Here is a 14967-nt window from a genome sequence, read left to right as displayed (position 1 = left end):
TTGGGTACAGTGTAGCATGACCGCGCAATTGTCATTCAAAGTGCGACAGCGCAGAAAGCTCAAAATTGGTCTGGGCAGGAAGGTGTTTAAGTGCCCTGTATTGAAGTGGTTAAAAAGGCTGTTTGCATAGGTAACATAATTATACAAAGGACCTTAAAGTGGAGTTCCACCCAAAAGTGGAACTTCCACTCATCGGAACCATCTCCCCCCCTTCGGTGCCACAACTGGCACCTTTCAGGGGGGAGGGGGATGCAGATATCTGTACCCACTTCCGTGAATAGAGTCATACCCCTTCCCGACCCCCCCCGTTGTCTCCTGGGAAACACACAGGTCCCAGGAGATAGGGACGTAGGGAACCAGGAAGTGAAGCCGCAACACTTCAACTCCCGATTATCTCACCGAGCTGCCTACAAAGCTGGACTCCAGGAAAGGTAAGTGTCAGTTTATTAAGTCAGCAGCTGCAGTATTTGTTTTTTGTATTTTTAGATGGACTCCCTCTTTAAAGAACATCAATCTGTTAGCAGCAGTATGGGGCAATTGGTGTGGATATTGGCACTCGCAATGTTAACTTTTTAGGTTTCATTCATATGAGCACTGAGGCTGCGGCTGGAGCCACAGATGCTGCATGCAGCCAGCCCATGTAAGTCTATGGTGATGCAGTGCCTAAATAATGCAGCCGCTCATGCTAATTTGACAGGCATGCACATGAGCATCACCAAACAGACCGTGTGTGTTCAGGACATTTTATTTGCACGCCTGCCAAATTTGTACGAGTAACTGTGTCTGTGCAACTGCTTCATCATCATAGATGATTACAGTGAGGGAAAAAGTATTTGATCCCCTACTGATTTTGTATGTTTGCCCACTGACAAATAAATGATCAGTCTATAATTTTAATGGTAGGTTTATATTAACAGTCGGAGACAGAAAAACAACAAAAAGATATAGAAAAATAAATTTCAAAAAAAGTTATAAATTGATTTGCATTTTATTGAGTGAAATAAGTATTTGACCCCTTCACAAAACATGACTTAGTACTTGGTGGTAAAACCCTTGCTGGCAATCAGAGGTCAGATGTTTCTTATAGTTGGCCACCAGGTTCGCGCACATCTCAGGAGGGATTTTGTCCCACTCCTCTTTGCAGATCATGTCTAATGCTGGCCTATAAGAACAACAAGGGCAGAAGATTTAATAGATGGAGAGTTGAAAAAAATGACTGAAGGTCCGCTTTAAGGTCTGAAGACTGACTAGGCCACTCCAGGACCTTTTTAATGTGCTTCTCCTTTGTTGCCTTGGCCGTGAGTTTTGGGTCATTGTCATGCTGGAATACCCATGCACGACCCATTTTTAATGCCCTGGCTGAAGGAAGGAGGTTCCCACCCAAGGTTTGATGGTACGTGGCCCCATCCATCGTCCCTTTTGATGTGATGAAGTTGTCCTGTCCCCCAAACACCCCCAAAGCATAATGTTTCCACCTCCATGTTTGTTGGTAGGGATGGTGTTTTTGGGGTCATAGGCAGCATTCCTCCTCCTTCAAAGACGGTGAGTTGAGTTGATGCCAAAGAGCTCAATTATGGCCTCATTTGACCACAACACTTTCACCCAGTTCTCAGCTGAATCATTCAGATGTTCTTAAGCAAACTTCAGATGGGCCTGTACATGTGCTTTCTTGAGCAGGGAGACCTTGTATGCACTGCAGGATTTCAGTCCTTTGCGGCGTAGTGTGTTACCAATTGTTTTCTTGGTGACTATGGTCCCAGCTGCCCTAAAAACATTGACAAGATTCTCCCGTGTAGTTCTGGGCTGACCGTTCTCATAATCATTGAAACTGCACGTGGTGAGATCATGCATGGAGCCTCAGACCGAGGGAGATTGACAGTTATTTTGTGTTTCTTCCATTTGCAAATAATCGCACCAACTGTTGTCACTCTCTTGGCTTTTGGTCTTGGCCATGGTGGAGACATTGGCATCTGATTGCTTCTGTGGACAGGTGTCTTTTATACAGGTAACAAGCTGAGATAAGGAGCACTCCCTTTAAGAGAGCACTCCTAATCTCAGCTTGTTACCTGAATAGAAGACACCTTGTAGCCAGAAATCTTGCTGATAGGGGATCAAATACTTTTTTCATTCATTAAAATGCAAATATTATTTTTTTTTTGCATTTTTCTGGTTATTATTGTTGTTCTGTCTCTTACTGTTAAAATAAACCTACCATTAAAGTGATAGACTGATCATTTCTTTGTCAGTGGGCAAACGTACAAAATCAGCAGGGGATTAAATACTTTTTTCCATCACTGTATGATGTGGCTGCATGCAGCATCTAGCGGCTCCCCAGTGCCATAAACACCCATTTGCAGTGTATGGGCCTCAGTGCCCGTGTGGAAGAGGCTTAAAATTGACTTTATAAATATCTACATTTGTGTTTATAGAATTATGATTACAGTTGCCTAAAAATACATTCTGATATTGTATTTAAATGTTTTGCTGTCTGTTTAAATATACAGCATTAAAATCACAACTTTCCCTGGGATCATGCAGTGATTTCTTTGTAAAATATTCAATGCATGACAGCACTCCCTACATAAAATGATCAGGTTTAAGACCCCAAAAAACCGTCTTGCTTTAAAGTGTCTTTACTACTCTAACAGTTTTATATCTGCATATTAAAACAATGAAGAGAATCACAACGTGACCTATAAATCCTAGAATTTACAGAAGCTCAGTAAAATGTCAGACGGCTAAATTGTTGTTAGATTATTCTAGCTCTCTCGCTTCTAAACTGAAAAGTAAATGCAACATTCTGAAGTACGCTTAACCTTTGCAGGGAATTGGATACAAATCTGTGTGATTTATAATGTACATGTTATCCATATGTAGGTACAACAGGGTTTTCAAATACTTGCTGAGTGTCCGCCGGGTACAGTCAGAACTGCAGCACTGCTGGGCTCTTCAGATGCAGAGAAAACATTTAGAATCTAATGAAACAGATGCCATCAAGTGGCGGCTGAGGAATCACATGGCCTTTCTGGTTGACAATCTTCAGTACTACCTGCAGGTGGGAAATACTGTATCGCTAGTTTAAACTTATGCTGTTGATGACTAACAGTGAGTGGAGTTAAAGAAATATTACTTTTGCATATTAATAAATGAGCACTTACTTTAGAACCCATGTGTCAAATACAAGGCCCGCGGGCCAAATGTGGCCCTCTGGGCCATTTCATGTGGCACTCCTGCAGCTCCGCCCCCAGCTTCTTCCAAGCAGCAGCAGCACAAGGTAAGGGGTGCACTGTAATGTAATGGGATGGTAGGGAACTCTTGACTTCTGATGGTGGGGACCTCGATATCTGATGTAAGGGATGTAAAGGGGGGTTAGGTGCTTTGGACATCTGCCTATTATTATTATTATTATTATTATTATTATGAGAATAATATAATTCTATGCCAGTGGAAGAAGAGGGACACACACCGCTGGTATCATCTAGGGCTGAAACGATTAATCAACGTTATCGATAATAATCGATAATGAAAATCGTTGTCAACGATTTTCATTATCGATTAGTTGGTCCGCACCATGCGATCCGCGGAGTGGTCCGTAGCCTTAGGAAAGGCCACGGCTTCGGCCTAGCTCCGGAGCTGGCGGCCATCTTGGCACACCCGGCGGCGGTGTTGTAAATTGTAACCCCGTCACTTCCGGTGCGGCTCAGTCACTGAAACAGCTGATCGCGGCCCTTTACCGCGCATGCGCCACTTCAATGCTATTAACAGCGCATGCGCAGGATATTTCTTTAGCGGCGGAGAGAAATTATGGACTCAAGCGGGCGGAGCTGGACAGATGGTTAGAACATCAGCAGCAGCCCTGCCCACCCCACTAACATGCCCCCGAATCGATTATAATGATTATAAGGATAAAACTGCTGACAGACTGGGACTTACTGTGGCAAGCTTTATACACAGAGTACAGCTAGCAGGGTCATATACAATGTTATTGGCTGGCAGTTACCTTGTTACTTACTAATTAGCTTTGTTAAATTGTCAGGTCTTATTAGTTATTCTGTATAGCCACATTGGAATATTGGTATTGATGCAATGCTGAATTCTGGGGTGTTATGTAATATCTTTTTGACATGTCCGCTGACATCCGAGCCGATCCGATCTGAAAAAGTGTGACGGAGGAAAAATCTATTTTTCCATCCGTCATCGGATCAGATCGGGTGACGACGGACACTACGGTCGGTCGTCACCCGATCTCCCATAGGGAAGAGCGGTGCTGTGACAGGTCCGTCTCTGCGCCAGTGTGCAGGGACGGACCTGTCATCTTCCTGCTCAGTGGAGATTGCTCCGGCTATCCCCGCTGAGCAAGCGGATATCCACGGGGCGGATCAGCACTGATCCGCCCTGTGTGAAAGGACCCTTACACTCAGTTTTTTCATTATTACATTTAAATAAATGGAAAAATGGCATTTTATGTTTTTTTTTTTTGTATGATTTTACCCGATTAATCGAAAAAATAATCGATCGATTATGAAAATAATCGTTAGTTGCAGCCCTAGTATCATCCACAAGAAACTTTATTGGAGACTTCTCCGACAAAACACCATGACAGAACCATGTTCTATCTGAGCAGTCTCCAATAAAGTTTCTTGTGGATGATACCAGCAGTGTGCGACCCATCACCATCTCTGTTTCATTGTGATGATAGAAAAAGAAAAAAAGGTACCCAATCACAAAAAAAAAAAAAAATGTACATATGGTAGAGGAGGGAGGAGAGAGGCGGAGTAACAGTACTTTAATTTTTAAGTGAAGGTCTGCTTTAACTTTGCCAACGATAACAAGACCTTTCCCTTGCTTTCCTTTAGGTTGATGTGCTAGAATCCCAGTTCTCTCAACTGTTACAACAGATAAACGCCACACGGGATTTTGAGAGTATTCGTCTGGCCCATGACCACTTTCTCAGCAACCTCTTGGCCCAATCCTTTATTTTATTAAAACCAGTAAGTGCAAAATGTCAGTACCCCTGTGGAGTCATTCATTGCATTTATACTTCAGTGTATTCAGAGTAGTGACATTAATTTTTCAGGTTTTCCATTGCCTGAATGAAATCTTAGAATTGTGTCACAGCTTCTGCTCTCTGGTCAGCCAGAACCTGGGTCCCTTAGATGAACGTGGGGCAGGCCAGTTGGATGTCCTTGTAAAAGTAAGTAAATTTTTCTAGTGAATTAGTAAATCTGTGTGTGACAAAACATTGTGTTTTTTTTTAAGGATTTAGTGGACAATGCTATGTATGACATGACCTTCCTGTGTATTGTAGGGATTTAGTTGCCAGTCTTCCCTACTCTTCAAAATACTCTCCAGCGTCCGAAACCATCAGATTAATCCTGACCTAGCTCAGCTTCTTCTGCGACTAGACTACAACAAATACTATACACAGGCTGGAGGCACATTGGGAAGGTAAGGCCAGACAAGCTTATAGTCATTTCATATTTGCTGCTTCTGATATCATCTTCTAGAACCAATTTCTCTTATACAAGAAATGAAAGTGATCATAAAGGCTTTTTCTTTTTTTTTTATTAACAAACGTATTATACTTACCTGTTCTGTAATGGTTTTGCACAGAGCAACCCTGATCCTCTTCTTCTTGGGTCCCTCGCCGGTGCTCTTGGCCCCTCCCTCTTGCCAAGTGCCCCCAAAAACAAGCAGCTTGCCATGGGGGCACCCAAGCAGGCTCGTTCCCGAGCCACAGCTCTGCGTGTCCATTCACACAGCCGAGGCTCAGCCCCGCCCCCTTCTTTCTTTCTTTCTTTCTTTGGCTCACTGGCTGTGATTGACAGCAGCGGGAGCCATGGCCAATGAGGAGAAAGAGTCTCCGTAGAGTCCAGGCTCTTGTGCTGGTTCGAGATGATGCTCAGGTAAGTATTAGGAGGTGTTGAGGTGGCTGCTGCACACAGAAGGTTTTTTACTTTCATGCATAGAATGCATGAAGGTAAAAAAAAAACCTTTTGCCTTTTTAGAACCACTTTAATTTTTCAGTGTGGCTTTATTTGGAATGCTTATGGAAGTGTAGCAGGAGCCTTAGAATGTGGAGTCGGATAAGAATCACTGCTAGCATGCAGAAAGTTACCATGGTATATGTAGTCCTTGGAAAATGTAAACCACAGAGGAGAAACTGCAAAGCATGCAGGGAATCCAGGATGTTGTGGAAAGAGAAGGTCAGCAGACAGGCAGAACTCACAACCTGAAAGGAGATTTTTTAAATAAGATTTTACTGGATTATCAAAAATAACTATGATTTGTATTGCTATTACAGTGGTGATTTGGTATTTTAATAAGTTTGCAATCATTTTGCATTATTTTCTGCTTCTGAGATCTTCTAGAACTGACCTCTTTTCCACAAGAATTACATTTTTCATTGTGGCTGTAAATGGAATGCTTTGTGGAAATGCAGAGCATGCTTTAGGGTTCATGTCAACGGGGGTTCATATCAAATGCACAAAGTCTGAATTATACAGTGCCTTGAAAAAGTAAATTTTCCACATTTTGTCATGTTGCAACCAAAAATGTAAATGTATTTTATTGGATAAACCAACACAAAGTGGCACATAATTGTGAAGTGGAAGAAAAATGATAAATGGTTTTCATTTTTTTTTTTTTAAATAAATATGTGAAAAGTGTGGTGTGCATTTGTATTTAGCCCCCTTTTTCTCTGATACCCCTAACTTAATTCTAGTGGAACCAATTGCCCACAGAAGTCACCTAATTGGTAAATAGAGCCCACCTGTTTGTAATTTAATCTCAGTATAAATACAGCTGTTCTGTGAAGCCCTCAGGAGGTTTGTTAGAGAACCTTAGTGAACAAACATCATGAAGGCCAAGGAACACACCAGACAGGTCAGGGATAATTTTGTGGAGAAGTTTAAAGCAGGGTTAGGTTATAAAAAAAAAAATATATATCCCATGCTTTGAACATCTCATGGAGCACTGTTCAATTCATCATCCGAAAATAGAGTATGGCACAACTGCAAACCTACCAAGACATGGCCGTCCACCTAAACTGACAGGCTGGGCAAGGACAGCATTAATGAGTGAAGCAGCCAAGAGGCCCATGGTAACTCTGGAGGAGCTGCAGAGATCCACAGCTCAGTTGGGAGAATCTGTCCACAGGACAACTATTAGTTGTGCACTCCACAAATCTGCCCTTTAGAGGGCTTTCACACTGTACCGCCCATAGCGTCAGCGGTAAAACACCGATATTTTTACTGGCGTTTTACCGTCGGATTTGTGGTGCATTTCGGCCGCTAGCGGGGTGCCTTTACCCCCCCCCCCCGCTAGCGGCCGAGAAAGGGTTAAAACCGCCCGCAATGCTCAATGGGGAGCAGTGGTGGAGGAGCTCCAAAGAAGCTGCTGGCACGACTTTTCCTGACGTCCTGCCAGTGCACCGCTCTCGGGCTTTCACACTGGAGACAATGGTACAGCAGTTTGGGGGTGGATTGCAGGTGCTATTTCTAACGCTATAGCGCCTGAAAAATGCCCTCAGTGTGAAAGGGGTCTTATGGAAGAGTGGTAAGAAGAAAGCCATGTTTGCTCTCTTATATTTCTTTGACCTTTTTCTTCTGTAGGGGATAGGTTCTAGTGTGAAACGCAGCTTAACAGCATACTGATGATATAGTTCTCTGGTGACCTCTAGTGGAAGACTGGTAGCTCTATTTGCTTGCGACTTCTTGAGGGTTCTATACTTTACAATGGCGTATATGTATTAGAAAGGATAACCCCCCTTTTCTAACCCAAGTTTTTTGCTAGCCCTGGCAGATCCCTAGGAGGATGGACTTCTTTTCTTGAGCTCTGCTGAGAAAAGTCTAACCAGTTCTTCTTTGCTAGCCCTTTTATTTTTTTTTATTTTTTTTTTATTTCTTCTTTAATTTTAAATCCAAAAGAAAAAATGTATTACATAAAAAAAAAAAAAAAAAAAAGTGTAACTGCTTAAAAGGTGTTAGCTGTAACTGCTTAAAAGGAGTTCAGCTTTGTCAGTCAAGTCCCTCTAAATCTGCTAGGGCATCTAACACTAACCCCTGCTCCCTCGCATGGTGAGAAGCACCTGCGGGCGCGCTCCCGTGATGCAGCCGGCGGCTATAGCCGCTCACTGTATCACATGGCCCATCCCGCATCACTTGGGGAGCCTTTAATATGTAATGACAACACAAACACAATGCAAATTTGTAGACTTTTGCACAATGGAAAATTTTTTTTTTTTTTAGTTTTCGTTCTGTTATGTTCGTCATGTTACGTTAATTCACTTTCGGATAATTTGGTTTTTCTGTAGCATATTGATATTCATTATAACAAATTCATTCATTTTTGGATAATTCAATATGTGTGTGTGTGTGTGTGTGTGTGTATATATTTTCATGGTAGCGATTTGTAGTTAAGAAAGTCGTTTGTTTATTGAATCCATTAACACACGCAATGGCAATATCTCTTCTCCTCGGCTCAAATACAATACAACACCCTTCTCACTCAGTTCTCAGGTGTGCACTTTGCCAGTAATCCATCCTCATCTGATTGGACTGTAATATTTACTCCAAGTTGACCTTTTGTTTCATTAATGAATCATGTCAAATGAATTTGTTATTTTCACTATAATTTCTTTCGTATTAGTTGAAATTGTTTTTTCTTATTTTTCGTTTTTTTTTTTTTTTTGGATACGTCCAAAAGATGCAAAATTCGGCTGTCTACAAATTTGCAACATTTCTGAAACACATAGCATAGAACACATTTTGTGTGGTTGGAAACACACAGATGTGAATGGAGCCTCATTGTTCTTGTGTAAACAAACTAATTTCACTTTCATGCCCCATTCACAACTAGAGTAGTGGGAGTGCATGTTTTTTTTTTTTGGCTCCATCTTCCAATAACGCACTGGGAGCAGCTATGATTTCAATGGGCTGTGCTACACCTGGCAAAGTAGCTTGTGGGACACTTTTGCACATTTTTTTACTGCATTCGTCACCTGAGTGTGTTTTTTTTTTTATGTGGTAAAATGTGTTTGCTCCTGTGTTTGGTTTGCAATTAACAATTAATGACACTGAATGTGCAACTAGGTAATTTTAGGTGTATAAATGTGGCCATACACTATACAGCCATGGCCAAAAGTTCTGAGAATGACACAAATATTAATTTTCACAAAGTGTGCTGCCTCAGATATTATGATGCCAATTTGTATATACTCCCTCCCTATTTGCCATTAAAATTAACTTAATCCCATAAAAAACATTTCCACTGCATTTGTGAAGAAGGCTTCAGGGCTCCCAAGAAAGTCCGGCAAGTGCCAGGACTGTCCCCTGCAGTTGAATTAGCTGTGGGATCGGGGCACCATCAGTGCAGAGCTTGTTCAGGAATGGCAGCAAGCAGGTGTGAGTGCATCGGCACACACAGTGAGGCGAAGACTTTTGGAGGATGGTCTGGTGATAAGAGCAGCAAAGAAGCCACTTCTCTCCAGGAAAAACATCAGGCACAAACAGATATTCTGCTAAAGGTATAGGGATTGGACTGTTGAGGACTGGGTTAAAGTCCTTTTTCTGTGATGAATCCCCTTTGCAATTGTTTGGAGCATCTGGAAAAACCCTTGTCCGGAGAAAAAAAATAAAAATGAGCGCTACCATCGGTCCTGTGTCATGCCAACAGTAAAGCATCCTAAGACCATTCATCTGCGGGGTTGCTTCTCAGCCAAGGCAGTGGGCTCACTCCCAATTTTGCCTAAGAACACAGCCATGAATAAAGAATGGTACAAAAACATCCTCCGAGAGCAACTTCTCCCAAAAAACTGTTTGGTGGCAAACAATGCCTTTTCCAGCATAATGGAGCAACTTGCTATAAGGCAAAAGTGATAAGTGGCTTGGGGAACAAATCATGGGTCCATGGCCAGGAAATTCCCCAGACCTTGGTCCCACTGAGAACTTGTGGTCAATTCATAAGAGGAGGGTTAACAAAAAAAACACCCCACAAATTTCAAGCATTGATTATGTGCAAGAATGGGCTGCCATCAGTCAGGATGTGGCCCAGAAGTTGATTGACAACATGCCAGGGTGAATTGCAGAGGTCTTGAACAAGAACGGTCAACACTGCAGATATTTATTCTGCATAAACTTAATGTTAGAGCTGCACGATTCTGTCTAAATTGAGAATCACAATTTGTTTGCTTAGAGGATAAATTCTCTCATGATTCTCGCGGCATAACATCACCTTTCAGATTAAAACAAAAAAAAAATTGGGTTAACTTTACTATTTCATTTTTTTTTATTATTAATTGTAGTGTATTTTTTTCCCCCCAAATATTGCGTTTGAAAGACCGCTGGCCAAAATACAGCGCGACATAAAATATTGCAGCAATTGCCATTTTATTCCCTAGGGTCTCTGCTAAAATATATATATAATGTTTGGGGGTTCTAAGTCATTTTCTAGCAAAAAATATTGATTTAAACTTAAAGAAGAGTCAGAAAAAGATTTAGACGTTAAGTGGTTAAACTTCCTGCATTTTTGTTGAAAACTCAGCAGACTGCCTGGATTTTTTTCTTCACACAGAAGTGTATCCCTTTGATCTAAGAAGGAAGAGTTAGTTACAATGTTTCTTTATTAAAAACTTGGCAGATTGCCATGAGACGTGCCCCCCCCCCCATCGTATAGTGTCCGCCCTTTACTGCGCAGGTGCAACGCTTGCTCAGTACGGAGGACAAGGAGACGCCCAAAGTCTCCGAAGATGAACGGCGCCTGCGCATTTAATAGTACCTTCTGCTCTGAGTCCAGGTTCCAGCTCCACCATACAAGTGGACATAGATGATGTAAAACGGCACTTTGTAACAGGGCCCTTTGCGGACTCGCTTTGCTCGCCGCGCTTCGGGCATGACCTTCGCTCGGCATATTTTTATTCTAACTCTATGTACACTTGGATGGTCAGGCTTGAACCTGGACTCAGGGCAGAAGGTACTATTAAGTGCGCAGGCGCCGTTCATCTTGGGAGACTTTCGGCGTCTCATTTGTCCTCCATACTGCGCGAGCGCAGTATAGGGCGGACACTATTCGACAAGACACCGGGATGTTTTCTTTTCACAGCTGAGTGAGCAGATAAGTCTCTCCACTTGTTATATGAAAGAATCGGAAAACTCTGCAGTAGAGATGTCAGAGGGGTTGAATCGAGATCGCAATTTTTTTTTTTAACGATTAACTCTACTTAATGTAATTGTCAATAAAAGCTTTTGACACTTGTGAAATGCTTGAAAAGTATACTTCAGTGTACCATAGTAACATCTGACAAAAAGATCTAAAAACACTGAAGCAGCAGACTTTTGCGAAAATTTATATTGGTGTCATTCTTAAAACTTTTGCCACGGCTGTAGAATCTGATTGTGCAATCGGATAGTATAATCTCTTTTTTAGATTTAACAAAACTGTATAATAGGAGGGCACACCATCAATCCAATCAGGCAGGCTCTTGCACTACATCAGGGGTGTCTGGCGAGCTGCATGTGGACCCAGAGAATTTAGAAATCACCCTGAGCCCCTCTGAAGGGCTGGTGGGGAAGCCAGGCAAATGCATGCACAGAGGAATGTCGGGGGTGCTGTGAAAATGTAGTTAATGGGTGAAGGTGTGCTAATGAGGTCACCTAGTAAACTCCTTCCTGTGTCTTACTGGCTTGTCTGTCTGTATACCAGGGAGTTTATGAAGTGATTTGAGAAATACAGCCATGGCTGAGGTAAGGCCTTGTTTTCAGAATCAAAGAAAACTTGAATTTTTGTGCAACAGAGGAACGTTATTGGTACATGGGGAGCTGGATTTTAGAAGAAAAAAAATATATATATCAACTTGGCCTTTAACCGATTGCCGACCAGCTGCCAAAGTCATACTGTGGTAGGTTGACTCGGCTGCATGAATCGCCGTACTGGTACAGTGGTCCCTTTTAATGGCAATAGCAGGCGTGCGCCGATTATGATTGTAGCCGGGAGCCACGATGTCCTCCGGGCCACGCGCAATCGTTCCACAGAGAGTCAGAATGGGGATCTGTCAATATAAACAAACTGATCCCCATTCTGTCAGAGGAGTAGAGAGAGATTGTTAGTTCCTAGTGATTAGGAACAGCCATCTCTCTGCAGTCCCAGTCAGTACACCCCCCTCTCAAAGTTAGAAACGCCTCTCTAAGGAACCCTTAACCCCTTCCCTGCCAATGTCATTTATACAGTGATCAGTGGCTATTTTTAAGCTCTGATCACTGTAATAATGTCACTGGTCCCAAAAAAAGTCAAGTGTTCGATCTGTCTGCCACAATGTTGCAGTCCCGCTAAAAATCGCTGATTACTAATAATAATAATAAAAAAAAGACATTTATAATAAAAATGGCATAAAAATATCCCCTATTTTGTAGATGCTATAACTTTTGTGCAAACCAGTCAATAATAAGTTTTTATTGCGTTTTTGTTTTTGTTTTGTTTTGTTTTTTTTAACCAAAAATATGTAGAAGAATACATATTGGTCTAATCTGGTGAAGACGTGTTGTTTTTTTTTTTTTGGGGGGGGGGGGGGATATTTATTATAGCAAAAAGTAAAAAATGTTTTTTTTTTTTTTTCAAAATTGTAGTTTTTTTTTTCTGTTTATAGCACAAAAAATAAAAACAGCAGAGGTGATTTTTTTTTTTCTTGAGCATCAGGTTGATTTTTCATAGTCGTGTTTAAAGCTGATCTCCATGTTTTTTTTATTTAACTTTAAATAGTTAATTTGGACCAATTATTTCACTAACAGTGGGAGTGCTGTATAAACTGTATCCTCAGCTCCATACAGTGTACAGATTTGTGTTTTCAGCATTGGGATGAGAACTTCCAGTCCGAGATCCAAAACTAGGTCGAGCTGAGCACTGCTCAGCCAATTAGCAGAAGCTTTGTATTCTGTGAATGAATATTGGGTGAGGAGCAGTTTGTGACATCATCAGCCCACTTCAGCCAATCAGTGGAAGCTTTGTATTCATTCATAATAATACAATGCCTCTGCTAAATGGCTGAGCTGTGCTCAGCCTGCTTATTTTGTTCAGGTGGTGGGATGGAAAGTTTTTGTCCCGCTACCAAAACAGCGCTGTAGCTGAGGCTACATACACTTTATATAGCGCACACAACTGCTTCAACTATTAGTGAAGTAAATCGTACAAATTAATTTTTTTAAAGTTAAATGAAGCAGAGATCATCTTTAACCCCTTAGCGCCGACCGTACACACATGTGGCCTCTGTTTTAAGGGGTTATACCGGGGTGATGCCAGCAGCTTTTAGAGCCGCTGGTCGGCTCTTCAGGGGTGGCAGCCGATCCGGCTAAAAGCCACTTGGCTGTTATCCCGGAGGAGTGGGAGGGGACATCCCCCCCCTCTCCTTGCTTTCCCGGGCCTCCCCTTCCGCTGGGAGACCTGAGCCACGATCCGGCACTTCCGCTGGCTAGAGTGAGGCTGGAAGGAAGCCGTTAAAGGCTTCCTTCCAGTCTCCTATGTGTAAATACAGAAGCAATGTCACTTCCGGCTTACTCAGCTGCTAATGACATCGATTTAAAAAAACAAAATCCGTATTCAGAATTGCCTTTTGGCGATCTGAATACTTTGAAGTGCAAAGGAGGAATTTGTGCCTTTTAGTATCCGTCACAACCTATTACTGTCACAAGGGATGTTTACATTACAACAAAAGTTTTTTTTTTTTTAAGAGACAATGTAAAAAAAAAATATTTAAATAAACTTGTCCCTGCGAGCTCGCGCAGCAAAGAAAACACATCTAAGTTGCGCCCGCATGTAAATGGTTTTCAGATCACACATGTGAGGTATTGTCGCGATCGTCCGAGCGAGATCAATAATTCTAGCACTATACCTCTTCTGTAACTCTAACCTGGTAACTGTTAATTTTATTTAAATCGTCTATGGAGATTTTTAGGTACTGTAGTTTAGGTACGTACAAATTGAAATGCATCCATTTGATCTGCAGATGGATATGGTCTAAATTTTAAAATAACTTTGTGTCAATCTCTGAACTGTTTTTATAGTGTCAGAGGGTTTTTTTTTTTTCCTTTGAGGGCACTGTAATAGCTTCTGTATTTACACAGCAACTCCCACCTGTCATTTTGACAGCTGGAATTTGTTAGCAAATGCTAAGGTGGGTAAGGGTGCTAAAGAAGGGCAGGGCAATACTACTTGTGTCCTATGTAGTTTTTTTTTTCGTGTCCATAACTGGTTAAAGCCAGCAAATTATTTATAAGGCTGTCTTGCATGTGTGCTCACAACTGTTGGTATAGAATATTGCTTACACACTGTTTAAGAAGAAGTATCCCTTACTAAATGCTGTCATTTTTCTGTTTACAGTTTTGGATTGTGAATAAAATCACCATAAGAAGTCATCGGCTGCAAAAGTAATAGCTCTACACAGATCTTAATTCTCCATGACATCTTTGCCTTTTTCTAGTATGAGCGAGGGATGAGAAGCAGAACAACATGCATTATCATATAAATTAGTGTATTAAATGCTTTATTTCTACTATAGCTGTGGTTACTTTTGGTCTCTGAGCTGATTTCTTTTGTGCTGTAGCATAATGTAATATTTCATTGCTTCTCAAACTGTTGCGGCTTTCTTGGTTTTATAAATGGTATTAACACTCCTCTGATGCACTTTGAAACATGGAAGACATGACCTGTTAGTGGGCTCTTATAAGGTTGGGAATCGCCATGGCAGAGCTCGACAAGCGCCAGGTTACTGTGGTAACTGAAAAAGCCTCTAGGTACCTGGGCTACACTACAGCAGGGGTCTTGTCTGGATTCGGTCTCCCCCATGTGGCCTCCCCCATAGGTGCACGGACTAAGAGGTCGGGCTGGCCGGTAATTGATGCTGCAGCTTTGCAGACTGCTGAAACGGCATACAGTGCTTGCTATCTTGAGGGGGGTTCCCAAAAGAAAGGAGGTACCAGA

General features: G+C 41.9%; 1 protein-coding gene across 1 annotated transcript in view; it reads left to right on the top strand.

The window, feature by feature from the left end:
* TUBGCP4 (tubulin gamma complex component 4) overlaps positions 1-14542 on the top strand; it is a 66782-nt gene extending 52240 nt beyond the window's left edge. The window contains exons 14-18 of the mRNA XM_077472757.1: positions 2878-3055; positions 4857-4991; positions 5078-5194; positions 5309-5448; positions 14368-14542. Of these exons, the coding sequence (XP_077328883.1) occupies positions 2878-3055; positions 4857-4991; positions 5078-5194; positions 5309-5448; positions 14368-14380 (583 nt within the window). The 3' untranslated portion in view covers positions 14381-14542. The remainder of the gene's footprint in view (positions 1-2877; positions 3056-4856; positions 4992-5077; positions 5195-5308; positions 5449-14367) is intronic.
* Positions 14543-14967: the final 425 nt, after the last annotated feature.

Source organism: Lithobates pipiens, unplaced genomic scaffold, assembly GCF_037356315.1.
Source record: "Lithobates pipiens isolate NorthernLeopardFrog02 unplaced genomic scaffold, aLitPip1_a1.2 Scaffold_8, whole genome shotgun sequence".
Lineage (NCBI taxonomy): Eukaryota > Metazoa > Chordata > Amphibia > Anura > Ranidae > Lithobates > Lithobates pipiens.
The sequence above is the reverse complement of the archived record's forward strand: the minus strand, read 5'-3'. Positions and strand labels throughout refer to the sequence as shown.